Below are 16,189 nucleotides of genomic sequence, written 5' to 3' on the forward strand. Positions count from 1 at the left end.
GGGCCTCCAGCTCTACCCGAGTCCTCTGTGAAGTGTCGGTGTCCCTCCCAGGCCTGATCCCTCCACTCACCGCTGGCTGTGAGGAAGGTACAGAGGCAGGCTGGGCTGCTGCTGGGATCCCAGATACGGATGGTGCCGTCGGCAGAGCAGGAGGCCAGGCGCTGGGAGGCGGGACTGAAGGCTAGGCCCCATACAGCGTCCCCATGGCCCTCCAGGACATGGCTCAGCACGCTCGGGTCTGGACACACCAACAGGAGGAAACGGGCTACGTCAGGGCTGCCACTGCCAGCACCAACCTGGCCAGCTCGAGAGCACCAACTCTGCGGGGAGCCAGGCGGCCGGGCTGGAGCCACCCATTCACCCAGATTCCTCAGGGCCTCAGAGCCGTCACCACTGGAACGTGCCCCAGCTAGCTGCTCGCACTCTGACCACTGGCGCTTCTGGGATGGTTTTAGGACTCTGAAGGCAACCCAGAATGGAAGCTCAGAGGGCAGGGAGCCCCCCCTGTTCGCTGCCAACCCCACAGGACCCACAATGGTACCTGACACAAAGCAGGCACTTGGTACACGATTTTTAGGACTTAGTTAAGGGGAGAAGGAATAATGGTGGTCCTGTGGCCCCAAGACCCTTTGCAGCCTGGGCCCTGTGGGTCGGCCCGGTCCAGCCCGTGCTCTTTGCAGCCCTTCCCGCCCCGGGGCACAAGCCCCACTTCCCTGGTCACTCAAGTCCACAGAGGCCTCTCCGGTCAGGCCCTGCTGACCCCGAGTGTGGGGCAGCTTGCATGGCCCAGAGCACATACTACCTGGGACTGACCCTTGACCTTTCACAGGGTTGGACTGTTCTTGCGGAAACAGCATGTGTTCCTCGAGGGAAGACAGACCTCTAAACTCCACCATGACAAAATGCTGCCCAGAACCGTGCAAGTCATCAAGAGTTATCAAAAGAGGTGTCACAAGGTAGGGGACAGACACTGGGCAGAAGTCACGGTGTGATCACTTCTCCACTTAACTATTAAAGGTGCGCCAAAGACCAAGCGCAGACTCCCTACAGCCTGGCCCAACTACCTTCTCCCCTCTCCCCTGCTCTACTTCTGCTCGCCACCTCCCCGCGCTCAGCCCTATAAGGCACTGCCAGGGCCCGCCGCGCCTCTGCATGGGCTCATCCCCGGCCCCAGTGCTGATTCTGAGTCAGCTCACCCACCAGCTCCTCTGGGAGGCATTCCCCCCACACCACCTCTTTCCTGCCTCAGCCTGTCCGACCCCTGCCACACGCTGAACACGCTGCTCCATGCTCCCCTCCGCGGGGCGGGGCGGGGGGTTGTCCTCACCATAACCATCGTAGGGGTCCATGTTGAGGTCTGGAATCTTCCAGCTGTGGATGCGGGCATCCGCCCCGCCACTGTAACAGCATTCACTGTTGCTGCCCATGGCTACTGCCAACACGGGGCCCCTGCAGGGCACACAGGTGGTGAAGGGGAGATGAAAGACTCAATCTCACCCCTCCCCAGGCCCCCACCACAGGACCTTGAAGTCCTCTGCTAGATTTTTCAAGGATGGCCAAAAGGAATTCAGCATCTGGGGCTCTGGTTGTGCCACCCAGGCCTGCTTTCCCCCAACTCCCCACACCCGTTTCCTCCTCCAAAGGCTGGGCTGAGAACCAGCTATGGGGGCACCTGGTCTGGGGAGCACTGGGAGCAAGGGTGTGCGTGTGCAGAGGGCCATCGGACCCTGGTGTAGCAGTGAGCAGGCCAGGGACCAGACTCCCCTCGGGGGCATTTCCCTACCTGTGAGCCCGGAAGGCGTGGATAGGTTCCACATCTAGCGCAGCATTCCTGGGGTGAGGCAGAGGAGCCGAATGTCACCGGGAGCCCTCATCACCCTGAACCCAAATGCCCCCTCCTCCTCCCCTCCCCTCTGGGGTTGCCGCCCTCACTTCTTGGCTGTGACAGCCTTCTGCAGGTTCCAGAGCTTGAGCGTGCCGTCCTCAGAGGCGGTGAGCAAGGCAGACTGGCTGTGGTGGAAAGCCAGGGAGCGCACGCCGTCGTAGTGTGAGCGGAGAGTGAATTTGGGGTTCCACGTCTTCTTAAAGGCATCTTTGCTGTCAGAAAGCTGGGGTGGGAGGAACTGCCTCAGTGTCCCCACAGTCCCACGGACGCTGACTGGCATCCAGGATGTCAAGTCACCCAGACCCACGTGGAGTGCCCCCCTCCCCCAGCCACTGGCCTCCAGCCCCAGGCGCTCACAGCACTCCTCGCTCACTCAGTGAGTCCTACAGTATGCAGGGACTAGCTGCAATCTGGGCACACAGTCAGGTCAGAGGGGGCCTGGGGGAGACCGTCAGATTACCCCACAGCACGTGGGACTGTGAACTCCGAGCAGCGCTAGGAATTAAAAATGGACCGGGAAGAGGTACCCAAGCAGCCTGGCCACCTCTGTGGCGGTCAGTTGGGCTTTCCTGAGGAGCCGCCAAAGGAGCAGGACTTAACCAGGTCAGGGGAGGAGACTGAGGAAGAACACTGCATGTGCAAAGTCCCTGCAGCTGCCGGAGCAGATCCGGAGACTGAGAAGAGGCCCAGGTTACAGAAAGCAAGGGACAAAGTGGCAGGAGCTGAGGCCAGAGCCACATTCGGGAACCTGCACCTCACCCTGAGTGAAACAGGGAGCCCTGGAAGGGTTTAGAACAAGGAACTGACATGGACCGGGGAAGATGGGGGTGGCTGCAGAGAAGCTAAGGGATCAGGAGAGAAGCCTCTCAGGGAAAGAGGAGGGCACAGAGAGCACATGCTGGGGAGCAGAAATGGGGACAGGTACACACGGTAGGGAGAGACTGGGGAGCAGAATCAGCAGGTCGCTGGGGGGGGGGGGTCCCAGAGACACTGCCCATGCCCTGGTAGACGGTGGTGGTGCTCTCTGTGGGGGACCCAGAGGTGGCCAGCTGGCAAAGATGAGCAGACTGTCAGGCAAAACTCAGTGTCCTGTCCCAACATGGGGGGTTCACACCTGACCAGCCCCTTCATGTGGGCTCCATCCCCCAGGATCCCCACCTCTGCCATCACCACTGCCCTAGCTCTTTAGGACCAGAGGCTCCGCCACTGTGCGGTGGCGCCCCCACGGGCACACCCTCCTGCTCAAAGCCTCCACCCTGGCCCCCCTTCCTGGCATCCCACAGCAGTGCCCCCAACCTCGCTGGGATCACCAACCACTTGAGATCCGGCTCAAAGCTGTGGTGGCTGTTCTGCCATGGGGAAACGCACACACGCACCTGATTCAGAAACTACCAGGTGGCCAGGTGCCACTCCGGGGGAACTGGGTTCTGAACACTTGGCCCTGACGTCTCCTTCCACCCTGGCCCATCTGCCCACCAGCCCCACTCATGCCTGCTTTTTCAGTTTCTGTCTGCAAAGGCCAGCTCAATGCCTACCTCCCGCACAGAGTATCTGCCCTGCACCGTGCCGGCCCAGAGCCCCCTTCCTCCGATGCTGTGCCCCCTTGCCCTGCCTCCAGCCCGTGGGGGGCCTGGACTCGAGATGAACGTAAGCTGGCGTGGAAATGAGCGCCGCCTGCAGGAGCTGGGCACTGGCTACACCGCAGTGTCTTCCAGGCCCTGCACCTCAGTAACCCCCTCAAGCCTCCCCCGCCCCCCGCCCACGTCTACACCACTCTGTGAACCAGGGTGAGCTGCTGAATGACCTCACAGCATCCTCCCGTTAGGGGGCCGAGAGCAGGCAGAGCTCAGCAAGAGCAGGCTCGGTGTGGGATGCCCAATGACGGCCCACAGGGGGTGGGGCACCCCAAGAACTTACATCACAGCTGAGGTCGTTGTCATTGGTGACGGTGAGATCTGCCAAGTCCCCCAGGCTCACCTCCCCGCCCCCGATAGTGTCCATGATGAAAACGTCTGAGGAGAAGCCAAAGGAACCTGGTAGGGGTAGGGGAGGGAGGGGGCAGAGAGGGGCAGGGAGAGAGAGAGAGCGAGAGAGAGACAGAGAGAGGCAGAGAGGGAGATAAACAAGGAGTCAGAAAGAGAGACAGGGAGAGAACAAGATCAAGAATCACAGCTGGAAAGAAAGAGACAGGGAGAGACAGACAGACAGGGCAGGACAGACAAGAGAGGGAGACAGACAGACAGACGAACTTTTGCGACAGGGAGGCTGCAGACTAGAGGCCAGGCTCTGACCCGGAGGACACAGAAGCCCTGGGCTTAGCTCTGCAGCACCCCCCAACCCTGCCGCGGGCCCCAGGGGACTGGGCCAGGGTAGAGGGTCCTCTTACCTTCGTGGGGCCGGGGCTGCGGTGTGCCAGGAGGGGGACCAGTCACTTTAGGGGGCAGCCCGTCCACATCCCGGAGGTCGGCCAAAATGCCCTGGAGTTTGACCCGCCGGCTTTCTGGGGGACGAAAGCACAGGGCTGGAGTTGCTCACCAGTCCCGGTCACTAGCAGCCCCTCCTGGGCAAACGTGGGGCAGCCAGGCAGTGCTGGCCCCAGAGCGCAGGGCTCAAGGTGGGAGTCGGGGACGGGCGGAGGAGACGGACTGCGCCAGGACCCTCTGTGGTCCCAGCCTGGCAGGGGCCTCAGTCCCTAGCCGTCCTACGTGACGGCTGAGGGCCTCGCGGCTCGGAGTCCCGGAACAAGACGAAGCCGCAGCACGGCCCCGTCCGCCTCTCCCCACCGGGTCCTCACCCCGCTCCTCCCCGGGGGCCACCGAGGACCAGGTGCTCTCAGGGAGGGCTGGAGGCCCTGCTCCAGGAAGAGCTGGGCCTGCTGCATGGCCGCAGGGATTTCCCAGGGGAGCGGTGAGGGCCTGGCCGCCAGGGTGTGGGCCTCGTGCTCTCCTGGGCCACCCCCCCACCCTCAGGAAGCGTGTCCGTCCGGCGGAGACTCGGGGGCAGGAAGCAGCTGCTGGCGGCTGTGTGTGCCCCTAGCTCGCCCGGGAGGAAGGCCGGCCAGGAAACCCTCCGCTTACCCAGGTCGTGGTGGGTCCCCTCTCCAGTGCATCGTCGAGGGCCCGGGGAGCCCTCCCCCTCCTCTCCTGAGCCCAAGAAATCGAACTCATTGATGGCGTCCTCAGAGTCGTCCTCCTCGTCCTCATCCTCCATCTCGGGCACCAGGGCCTTGGGCGGCAGCTGGGCACGGAGAAAGCCAGACAGGTCAGGAGGCTCTGCGCCTCCGCCTGACACCCCCCCGCCCCCCGCACCCCCCTCCCAACCGCCAAGGCTCTGCTGCCCTCCCCCCTGCAGGCTCCCCTTAACACACTTCGGAGGCTGTGCTCCCCCTGCTGGGAGCTTTCAGAGGTCGCTCCTTACTAGGCCCAGGGCGCTGCCAGCCCCCGCCCCCAGCCCCCCAGCGGGGCTTTGCACACCTCTTCCCATCACTGCCACCTCCACCCGCACACGTGATCCCCTCCCAGGACCCTCCTCCTGGCTTCTGCCCAGCTCTTCCTGCCCCTCCTCTGCCGCCCCCTCCCCACCCCTTCAGCACCGGTACTTCTCAGGGAAAAAAAAGGCAAAACAGCCCGTTTTGGGGCAGAGGAGAAACACAGGTGTGCAAGTGTGTGTACGGAGGTGCACAATTCAAGTGGGAATGTCTAGGTGCCCGGGGAGACCGGTGGCGCTAGCCTCTGTGCGTTATTCAGCGCGCTAGGCAAGCGTCCCATGTGACTTGACCACCTTGCGAACAGTGATGCGTTACTGCATTTATCACGAGCAAACAGGCTGAGCAGTGAAGCCCCTCACCTCAGGTCCCCAGTCCGAGCCGTCCCGGAAACACTAAGACAGCTCTGGACCGTGAGCCTACCAAGGGTTCTCCGAGTCTTCCTTAGAACTTTCTTGGCTGGCTCAAGCTTTGTTTTCTTATATGACAAGCGTGCGCTACTCTTGGAACGAGAGAAAACAGCACGGGTCCTCCAACCTGAGAAGCAGGACGCTGGGGCAGGTGAGCGCTGGCGGTCCTCACTGTCAGTCTTAAAGCAGCGCTAGGAACCAATCCTCTCATGTTCCTCGATGCATGCACCTGGACCCCAGCCCAGACTTCCCAGACTTGGGGTTTCGGGGCAGCATGGCACCTGCATTTCCCCACATGGCTGCCTTTCACACACAGCCTTCTACAATGACGTCTTACACATGATGTCGCTACATTGTACTCCAAGTGCCATCCAGGGGATGTATGCTTGGAACCTCAAAGACCGCAGAAAGTGGCTTAAGGGAGCCCCAGAATTCTCACTAACAGTTTTGAACACTGACTTCTGCTTTAAATGCCAGCTTAAGAACATACCCCACCTCAGCACTGGCGCTCTGACCACCACCGCCTCGAACACCATCTCTGACGGGGACACTTCTCCCTCCTAAGTGTTCCCTGACTGGACCAAGTCCTGGGCACCTCCAGGGCCAGCCTCAGTCAGACCACAAGCTCCTCGAGGGTGCGGCCTGATCCTCCCACAGGCTCAGCACCCCAAGCAGGGACTGGAGTCAAAACCGCTCAGGCATCCGGGAGGGGCCGGCCTCTGGCCTGTGTGGGAGGACCAGAGGCAAAGGACATGGTAACCTCCCTTCCTTCCCTGTGGAAGACCCAGGGTCCAGGTTTAGCCAGCATGCCCAGAGAGGCAACGGGGGCAACGGGGCTCCAGAGGAGCGTGGCAGCCTAACAGGCGTCCTCCAAGGTTCCCGAGTAATTCTGTTCTGCCCGCCGTGCCCGAGCACTCGGTGCGGCCAGCCAGTGTAGCCAAGGGCTTTCTGTGCATGAGCTCATGTTAATTAAATCCTCAACAACCCAGAGGCAGGAATTCTGAAACTGCAGCTCAGCCAGAATCACGTGCCCAAAGGCACACAGCCAGGCCAGCAGCCACTCCTGGAGTCTCGGAGGTCTTTGGAATCAGCCTGGTCACTGCAGGTCTGGAAGGTGAGAGAGTGGCCCTGGAGGCTCGAGACCCCTGCACAATGAGCCACCCCACAGGGCCCACAGGACAAGCACAGTGACAGACACAAAGGCCTAAGGGAGTACGGAAAGTCCGCAATGATCTCCGCTGGGAGGAGCAGAGCGGCGTGGGCAGGCTTCCCAGAGGAGGATGAGGTAAGAGCTGAGAAAGGAGTGAAAATCCCAATAGGGGCGGGAGGGCGCAGGGACGGGGGCAGAGGCCCCAGACCCTGCATGATCCTGACTTTCCCGTAAACCTGCTCTAGCATGCTGGCTCTGTCCGTTCCCTGAGCACCCATGCCAGGCGGGACCCTGTGCTGAGCCACACTGGGGACTCTGGAGACAGAGCTGGTCCCGCACAGCCATGGGGACACCAGGCAGGGAGGACCACTTCGGGTCCAGAAGGCTCCAACCCTGCCCAGGGAAGGGGAGGAAGGGCAGGTGAGAGGTCAGAGAGGGCTGCCTGGAGGAGGGGTGCTAAGGTGAGGCTGAAGGAGGCAGCGAGGAGTTCTGATGGGAAGGCCACACACAGGCACCCCTGCATGGGCATGCCGCCGGCCACGAGCTCCCCCAAGCCAGGGACTGGACCTCTGTCTCCACGTTGTTACTGCTGGCACAGGGCTAGGCTCATGAAGGCCCAAACCGACATTTACCGGCCAGGGGAGCCCGGGCCTTGCCTGAGGTTAATACCGCTGAAACAGTAGGAGCACGGTGGCTCGGGAAGTTGAGGAGCAGGGGTGAAGTGGGGTGGGAGCCACTACCGTGAAGCCAAGCTGAGATCTGGACTCTACCCTGCAGGCAGTGCCCCTGGGCTTAGGTCCTGACACAAGAGCAGACTGGATGCTTGCGCCTACAAAATCCCCCGTGGGACCCCCAACCTGGCCCTGGCAGTGCCCGGGGCCCCCGCCACATCCATTCTGGGTGCTGGGGAGAGGAGAGCAAGGAAACCCCCACAGTCCCTGCCTGGCAGAGCTCTCGGTCTATTGAGGGAGAAGACAGAGAGCCACAGCCACACCAAGAAGAGCTCAGCGCAACAGCGACGAGGTTAGCCCGAGGGAGAGCGCTGCAAGAGGGCAGTGCATGGCTGGCCCAGTCCGGAGAGTTCGGGCCTCTCGGGAACCCAAGGGGGGTGGGAGAAGGCGGGGCTGGGGGTGAAGAGGCGGGCCCTGACACAGCCCCGGGGCAGGCGCTTGGCCGGAGAGGGGAACGCGGGCCCTGGGAAGGGACAGGGTCAGGCCGCACACAGACACAGACAGGGCCGGGAAGGGAGCCCCGAGAGCACCCACAGGGGCACTCTGCTGCCAGTCCGCAGAGTGGGCGGCGGCCCCCCCGGGGGGGGGGTAGGCGAGGGGAGGGCACCTTCACGCGCTGCTTCTTGTGCTGCACGCCGTCCAGCTCGTCGTCCTCGTCACTGTCCTCGTCCTCACAGCTCTGCAGGAAGGGGAGCTGCTCCAGCACCGAGCCACCCAGGCGCTCTTTGCCATCTTTGCCCGCTGCGTTCCTGCCCACGAGAGGGAGGCAGAGGGGGCATTAGGCCCGCCAGGTGACGAAGCTGATGGGAGGGCGCCGAGGTGCCGTGGCCAGAGCCTGGACCCCGCTCTCAAGAGGGCTGAGCCCACCGTGACCCCCCTCGGAGCCTGGACCCTGCTCACACAGAGGGCTCCAGTCCCAGCCTCCGCCTGACGCACACTCACAACCTGGCTGCCCTTGCTCGGACCGCACCCTGGGCCCCTCTCCCCGAGCTCTGAGCCCCCCGGAGCATGAGCCCCCGGCCCCAACCACACGTCTGCCTGCACCTGCGGAGCCAGGAGAGCTGGCCGAGAAAGCAGCCCCCTTGCCCACAGGCCGGGCAAAGCCTGGGCACAGGTCAGGCGAGTCGCAGACATGGCCAGCGGGAACGAGGAAGCGGTCCCTCTGCCAATGCCTGTGTTCCCGCCACCAGCCCCGCCGGCAGGGAGCCTGTCCCCTCCTGTTTCCACTCCGGCCCAACTGTCTAATGCCTCCGACTGGATGGCAAGCTTTAACAAAGGACGTATCTGCCGAACCTGAGTCCAGGGTAGAAAAGTAGGTGGAATTCAAAGTTCGGATAAATGCAAACATCCTCCTTTCCTGCCACTAGGCTGATGCTCTAGAGGGTCCTTGCCAACCCCCAGGTATATGGTTACTGCTCCGAGGACAGATCCCTCCTCCGGGTTACCAAGTCCAGCGCTCCCTCCCCGGCCGCCGTGTGCACAGCCTCCCAGCGGAGCATGTCTGCGCTCAGCTGCCGGCCACCACGCGGGTCCCCCCCACCACCACAACCCTGGCTGGACCTGCTCGGCCTCCTGTGCCGCCGCCTCCAGCTTGCAAATCCCGCCTGCGCGCTGGTGAGCCAGAGGGGAGTCCGGAGTGCTGTGCCCCCCCGCCGAGCCCCAGGCTGGCTACTCAATCACTGGTCCTGGGGGAGGGGGGGCGACCCAGCCCCGCGAACTCCACCCGCCCTCGATGGCCCCCTTGCCATCCCTTCCACTCCTCGTCCTCCCCACTAGTCAACGCTGCTCCCGTTGCTTGGACCTAACCCCAGAGCCACCTGCTAGTTTCCTTCCTCTCCCCCACATCCATTTTTTAAAAATGCAAACCTGCAGAGAGGCCGGCCACCTCACCCCCTCCACCACCCGCATCTACCACCTCTCACCTGGACGGCCCAGGAGGCTCTGCTCCCACCCTACGGCCCCTCCTTCTCAAAGGAGGCCAGCACATGGGACTGTGTCACACCCTGCTCGAAACCACAGGCTTCCCACAACTCGTAGAGTAGACTCCAAACTCCCTATCGTGGCTGCTCTGGCCCCATTTGATCTGACTCCCGAGATTTCAACCTCACCACAGACCACAAGCCCATGTGCTCACTCACTGCAGCCACACTGGCCTCGCTGAGGGTTCCTGAACACGCCAAGTGGAACCCTGACCTGACAACCACCATTCCCTCTGCCTAGAACATTCTCCTTCTAGTACTTGTGTGGCTTACTCTACCATTTCCTGCGGTTCTCTGCCCAGATGTCACCTCTGTGAATAACCACCCCCCCCCACCGCCCATTTCCTCATCTTTCTTTCTTCTGACCTTTCTCCGCAGCACCAAACGTCAGCGAACGTTAAATTACTTATGTTGACGAGTAACAACTACAGAGAACAGAAGGAACCAGGAAGAAGTCCCCAAGCAGCAGCCGTGTGTTTCGCTCCCCGCCGGGCCCCAGCATGCCACCCAGGGTCGGCCTCCAGCAGGTGCTCCGTGTGCTGAGTAGCATAAGGCCTGAGCCTCAGGACGGGGGCCGGGCTGGGTGTGAGCTGGGGCACAAATCGGCACGAACACGATGCCAACGGAGTGGATGCACAGGGGGACCCAGAACAGTGAAGGGACCAAGGGCTCTGGAACAAACCAGCCCACAACACGCTCCAGGAAGGAAGTGGCCACCAGAGCCTCCAGGAGCACTGCTGACTTTTGTGACACTGACCTTCACCAGGAGGAGGGGCCACAGAGGACCAGACCTGTGAGGGCTCACCTCTTGATCTGCTCTTCGATCTGTTTCACCAGCAGCGACTCACCGCCGCTGAGCCCCCCAGGGCCTGGCGTGGCCCTGGGGCCCCCTTCACTGGGCTCCACGGCCCCGTTGAGCTCCAACGAGCGGCCTAGGAGGGAGCGCACGCGTTTGGACCGCATGTCCAGGATGGTGTCCGTGTAGCCCACCTCTTCCAGGTACCTGCAGGGAGACAGAACCAGTGCGGCTCAGGCGTCTCCTGGCTTCTTTAGATCTAATGGAGGCTGATGCAAACGGGGACAGGCTTTTTGGAGAAGCAGCTTAAGACTACACGCCTGTATTTTAAATAAGCACAGCCCGGGCCCTGCTGCGTCACTTCGAGTCTATTTCCAGGGGAAGCCTTTACATACAGGCACAATGCGGTCACAGAGATGCTAGCGGGGATGCCGAACGGAAGAGCCAAAACGCAGGGGCCACGCTACATGCCCACCGCGGGCGACTGTGGCCGCAAAGGACTGATGGGGACCCGAGGCAGAAAATAAAGGAGGCAGAGGGCCAAGACAGCCACAATAAGCGGCTTAACGAAAATCACAAGTTATGTGAGCCACACAATTCATGAGTTTAAAAAAAAAAAAAAAGAAGAAGAAAGTACTAACGTGTGTACCGGTACAGGCCACACACAAACACTCGAAGTGCGCGCCCACGAGGCCTGGAAAGATACATAGTGCACTGGCAGTGACCTTGGACCTTCGGAATAAGGGGTTAGAGACGTAAGAGCAATCTTTACAACTCACTCTACTCACTTCCACAAATCGGTGTTTACGGCCGCAATTTCAAAAAATGGAAGCTAGCTGGGACTGGTCTAAAAGTTACAAATAGGGGAAAAAAATCAATTGCGGCTACCTGTGGATATCTGGTCCTCTGGAGGCTCCTTCAGAAGCCTTTTCTGTTTACCACGACCTGGTGCCTTTGGGACCCCTGAGCCCGCCCCTCGCATGCCGAGGCACACCTGCCTTCACCTGCTGTCTCATCCCCCACGCCCGCCTGTGGCCGAGGCCCCCGCCCCACCCGAGGGCAGGCAGGGGAGCACGGTGATGAAGAGCTTGGGCTCTGGGGTCACATCTCAGACCCCTCACTTACTTATCAGCTGTGTTGTCTTCCACCAACACACGCCCTACCTGCCTTTCTGCTAGGGGAGTACTGGTAGTTTATTTACCGCATAGAATTTACACCCGGCATCAATGTGGGTACAGGGGCACGTAACAGGCACCTGGGAAGGTGCTGCCTACAAGAACCGTTTTGTCGTTATTGCTGGCACACACTGTGAGCAAGCAAGCTTCCGGACATCCGGCTTAAGGAAGTCGGGAATAGGGACAAATATCTGCCTGATGCTTGTCACGCTACAGACCCATCTTCGACGGAAATGTACAAGAAGTGACTGGCTATGGAAAGTGATGGTTATCTGTGTGACAGACAATCATACGGCTCTTAAGATGATGCAACCTAACTAATTTATATGGAAGGATGTCCACAACACAAAAACAATGCAGTAGAAAATACGGGAGGAGGGGAGTGCCTGCTTTTATAAAACACACACACAGAGCCCCACCAGAGTCACCAAAATGCTTACAGGAGCATGAGATTCCTTGGGTGGTGGAATTATGAGTGATTTTATATGTGTGTGTGTGTGTGTTTCCCTATATTTCGTGAGTTTTCTAAAAACACACTAATCTCTTTAATAGTAAAACATAACGTTACCCTTTTTTTTTTTTAAAGTGAGCGATATCTGGGGTCACATCCCAAAAGGAGCGCCCCGCCCCCCTTCTGCCTCTTGCAAGTCTTCCCTCCCTCCCAGGCTTGGTTCCACCCACAGCGTGACCAGCAGGGATCCTGACAGTCCAGTGTCCCACCCCCAGCGGGGACAGGAAGGACTGCGGAGTCTTCAGGCTTATCTCCCGAGCCAAACGTGTCCCTCTCCCCACTCCAGCCCAGCACCCCCGTCCTGCACACTCACTGTCGGAGAAGCTGCCGCCCCTCCTTCCACACCAGCGGGCTATTCTCCAGGGTGACCGACTCCACAGGGCCATTGGAGACTGGAGAGTGGAGACAAAGGAGGCAGACTGTCTTAGGGCAGTGCCACGTACCCATCACCTCCTCCACCTTCCTCACCCTCAAACCCTCCTCAGTCACTACTGGTCACTGTCACATGTCCTGCCGAGTCCCTGCCTGAGGGCATCTGAAACCTACCCTCACCCCTCCACGCCCTCCACTTTCCTGGGGTCATTCCCCAGACCACCCCCCAGACGCCCTGCAGACTCCCATCTACTTATGTTACTTTGCCACACGGGAAGCTGGCCCCGCTGTGAGACAGCAGGCAGAGCCAGACTCCATACTTCAAGTCCGGCTCTGCCGCTCACCAGCTGTGTGACTTCGAGCAGGTTGGTTTACCTCTCTGAGCCCCAGCTTCCTCTTCCGAGAAAATCAGTTAATGATAGTAGCACCTAGCTCTCGGGATTCTTGAGAGGATTAAATGAGGTCATCTATTGTATTCATCAACTACTTACTGGGCATCTACTAGGCAGCTGGCTAGGTGCCCAGGCTACAAAGACCCCTGCCCTCTAGGACTCCAGTCCTGGTGGGAGGGGTCTGATGTAAACAACAACATCACTGTTAACCCAGCCCTGACGGCCTTGATGGGTCACCCGGCCCCTCACCTCCACTGTCCCACACCACCTGTTCCAGTCACACCCAGTAACTCCTCGTCCCCTTTCACATCGCCAAACTCCCGTACACGTGTCCCTCTACCTGGAACACCTGCCCTACCTACTTGTTGGTGAACAAGGAGCTTGGAATATTAGGGACAGCGTCTGTCTGTGTCACAGAGGGACAGAAGGCAGGACTGGCCTTCTTCACCGAAATCCAGCCCCCTCCCCACTCAGGGGCCCTGCAGAGCAGCCCACAAAGAGGGCACTGAGAGTGAAGTTCAAGCCCTCCCCAGCCCCCCAGGCAAGTCTGCTTTCTGTGGAGCAAAGTAAGAAAGAGGTGGCCCAACTCCACGCAACTCCACCACACTGAGCTCCGTTTCGGGGGGTGGGCAAGCCGGGCGGATCTGCAGGTGGGCACCTTGTTCTGCTGGTTCTGATTTCTTCTCCCCTGGGTTCAGGTCCGTCCCAAACTTCAATTTATGGTATTTGGCCCTAGAAGAGCAAATGATTAACGGATGACAGATGCAGAGGAGTAGACAGGGCCAGCACTCACCTCAGGGATCCCAGACCCCAGGGCCTCCCACAGTCCACTCCCTGACCGCGGAAGCTGAGCCCCCTCCCCACCCCCACCTCACTCCACCTTTAGGAAGCCACCCTGGTGGAAGAGGCCACACACGGCATTATGAAGAACCCACTCTTTGGAGTCAGGCAGACTGTGGTGCTACCCAGCTCCAGGAGTCCCTGAAGAAGTCCTTCCCCTCTGGAAGCCTCACCTGTACCCATGAGGTGACTGGAAGGGGTCAATGAGGCAATGAGCATACAGTGGGGGCCACCATCATTATGAATACTGTTACTAGTGCTAATCCTGAACCCCACCTACCATGTCTCGTTCTGTCTCCCTGCGCTAGAATCACACAGTATTGGGCAATGGGGAAGAGAACGCCGGATTCCAAACCTCCCTGGGCTGGAAGGCACTGTGGCCGGCCTCCTCACCCGCCCGTTTGGGCCTGACTCTTCAGAAGGCTGGGCCCAGGATAGCAGTGCTCACCTTTCCTGCTTCAGCGCATATTCCAACATCTTGATCCGCCGCACCAGGTCTGTCTTGAGATTCTCTTGCCCTTTCCTTTCTCCCTGGAGGAAAGCCACCTGAGCCTGGGGGGACAGAAGGGAACAGGAAGACAGCAGGGCTCAGGCTCACTGATGTGTGTCCCTCACTCATGCAAGGACGATCAGCTCCAGCCCCCACCCCCACCCCCACAATGACATGCAGCAGCCACTTCTTCAGGCGTGAAGACACTGAGCCAGGGTTTAATGGAGCAGTGACAGGGCATGCTGGATCTGTTTCCAGAGTCCCCTGCCATGTGACACACCATGAAAGAGCTGAGGAGGAGTCCTTAACCCTTAAAATTAAAATGGGTAACTTGGCCCCTGCCTTTTGGGGAGAAGTCAGATCAGGGATGAAGGTGGGGGAGGTAGGCACGAAGAGCCCCGGGCTCCTTCTCCCCCACCCTGAGGCAGGTGCTGTCCCCTAGGTTGCTGGTGGAGGTGGTGTCTCACTATTTCTACCAGAGCATCTGTCTCTGGGAGGCGTAGGAAGCTACTTCGGGAGCTTAGGGACAAGAGTGGGTGGCTCAGCTAAGCTCCCGCTCCAATGCAAAAGCTTTACCACCCACCCCCCACCGCGGGGACCAAGCGTCCCACCGGAGTCTGCCCAGGGTGAGCGAGACATGCCACAGACATTACCCAGGGCCCCTGCCAACCACTTCACACCGTCTGCTGGCATGGGCTACCCCAGTCTGCTCTGGTCTGTCAACAGGTCTTTTGGAGACACTGGGCCAACGGCCTTCGAGGCAGGATCCTGGCCCCTGACCATGTTCCAGAAGTCCTGTGCCAAAGCCCTGAGAGCAGGGCTCAACCCTGGCTTCTCCCCAAGTGCTCCACTGTTACAGGCTGGGACAGCCTGAGCTCCAGGCCGGGTTCGGCCACTTACTTGCTGCATGATCTTAGGCAGGTCATCGGCCTTCTCTGAGCCTCCATTTCCCCTTCTAGAAAATGGGGCTCACGAGAGTGCCTGCCCCTCATGTGTTAAGTTCTTCTCAGTCCGAGGCCTAGCACAGAAGAAGGGCTAATAAATGCCAGCTCCTACTTCTTATTATTTTTATTCTCCCGGTCCGTTCTTCCGCAATGCTGAAACGGGCCCAGTTCTTTAAGACCCAAGCCCCATCGAGCAGAGATGTCCGTGGCTTACAGGCCTCCTGCCCCTACAGACAGCTGCATCTTCCTGGAGCCAATCCCCAAACATCATGTGCTTGTTGGAGAACTTCAATGACTCCAAGAAGCCCCGGGGTCTGGCCACAGACACCTTTTCCAGGCCGTGCCCATTCTCAAAGCCCGGCTCTAAGACTCTAGGTTCTTGGCAGCCTCTCAGATGCCCATCCACACTCTCTCCCTCTCCTTGAGGCTTGAAGGGCCCAGAGGACCTACCTGCCGGGCACTTCGGAGTGTGGCACAGCTCTGTGCTCACAAGCCTACTATGGCCTCGGTCCTGCTCCAGGGACCAGGTCTCTCCCTCAGGTTAGCTGAGAACTGAGCATGTGCTAATTAATGCCTGGCTCTGGCCGGGAAATGGGCACTCATATACTTCTGGTGGGGTCATACATTGATGCACACTTCCCGGAGGGCAATTCGGCCATATCTATAAAGAAGTTAAATGCACACTCCCTTTGTCCTGACAGGTCCACTTCCGGGGACGCAGCCTACAGGCATAACTGCAATGTAGGCTTCCTTTGAGAAAATAAAAAAGAATATACGTGCATTGATGCAAGACGAAAGTATCATGCGTTCGTTCATTTACGACACCAATATTTACTGAGCCCCAACTGTGTATCAGGTACAGGTGCAGATAGAGGACGCAGCACTGAACAAGATGGAGTGCACGTTCCAGAAGGGGGTGTGGGAAAAATAATGAACAGATCACTATATGTCACCAGGTATGCTGTGGGGGGGGGGGGGAACCCACCTGTCCACTGAGGGAATGGACTTTTCCCCCCTTCTGAACACTTTT

The 16,189-nt window shown here is 59.7% G+C and overlaps 1 protein-coding gene and 1 long non-coding RNA gene across 5 annotated transcripts in view; one reads left to right on the plus strand and one right to left on the minus strand.

Annotated features, from left to right (window-relative positions):
• The window catches only part of STRN4 (striatin 4), a 29,127-nt gene that overhangs the window by 6,862 nt on the left and 6,076 nt on the right, over positions 1–16,189 (minus strand). For 2 of the 4 annotated variants that reach the window (XM_088027672.1, XM_028087991.2), the window contains exons 2-13: positions 14,174–14,277; positions 13,544–13,617; positions 12,435–12,513; positions 10,445–10,642; positions 8,268–8,409; positions 4,963–5,122; positions 4,272–4,385; positions 3,803–3,918; positions 1,933–2,108; positions 1,784–1,831; positions 1,328–1,449; positions 71–238 (exon numbers count right to left, since the gene is read on the minus strand). In XM_088027672.1, coding sequence (XP_087883798.1) covers positions 71–238; positions 1,328–1,449; positions 1,784–1,831; positions 1,933–2,108; positions 3,803–3,918; positions 4,272–4,385; positions 4,963–5,122; positions 8,268–8,409; positions 10,445–10,642; positions 12,435–12,513; positions 13,544–13,617; positions 14,174–14,277 — 1,501 coding nt within the window. Of the gene's footprint in view, positions 1–70; positions 239–1,327; positions 1,450–1,783; positions 1,832–1,932; positions 2,109–3,802; positions 3,919–4,271; positions 4,386–4,962; positions 5,123–8,267; positions 8,410–10,444; positions 10,643–12,434; positions 12,514–13,543; positions 13,618–14,173; positions 14,278–15,115; positions 15,217–16,189 lie in introns of those variants that run through there. The other 2 variants (XM_028087993.2, XM_028087992.2) reach the window with 2 other exon arrangements.
• On the plus strand, positions 8,156–12,184 carry LOC148163249 (uncharacterized). The gene is made up of 3 exons (XR_015769189.1): positions 8,156–8,972; positions 9,062–9,274; positions 10,018–12,184. It is a non-coding gene; the product is annotated as an uncharacterized LOC148163249 (long non-coding RNA).

This window comes from Eumetopias jubatus, unplaced genomic scaffold, assembly GCF_037043125.1.
Source record: "Eumetopias jubatus isolate StellerSeaLion01/CBP00866 unplaced genomic scaffold, mEumJub1_p1.0 scaffold_10, whole genome shotgun sequence".
Classification (NCBI taxonomy): domain Eukaryota; kingdom Metazoa; phylum Chordata; class Mammalia; order Carnivora; family Otariidae; genus Eumetopias; species Eumetopias jubatus.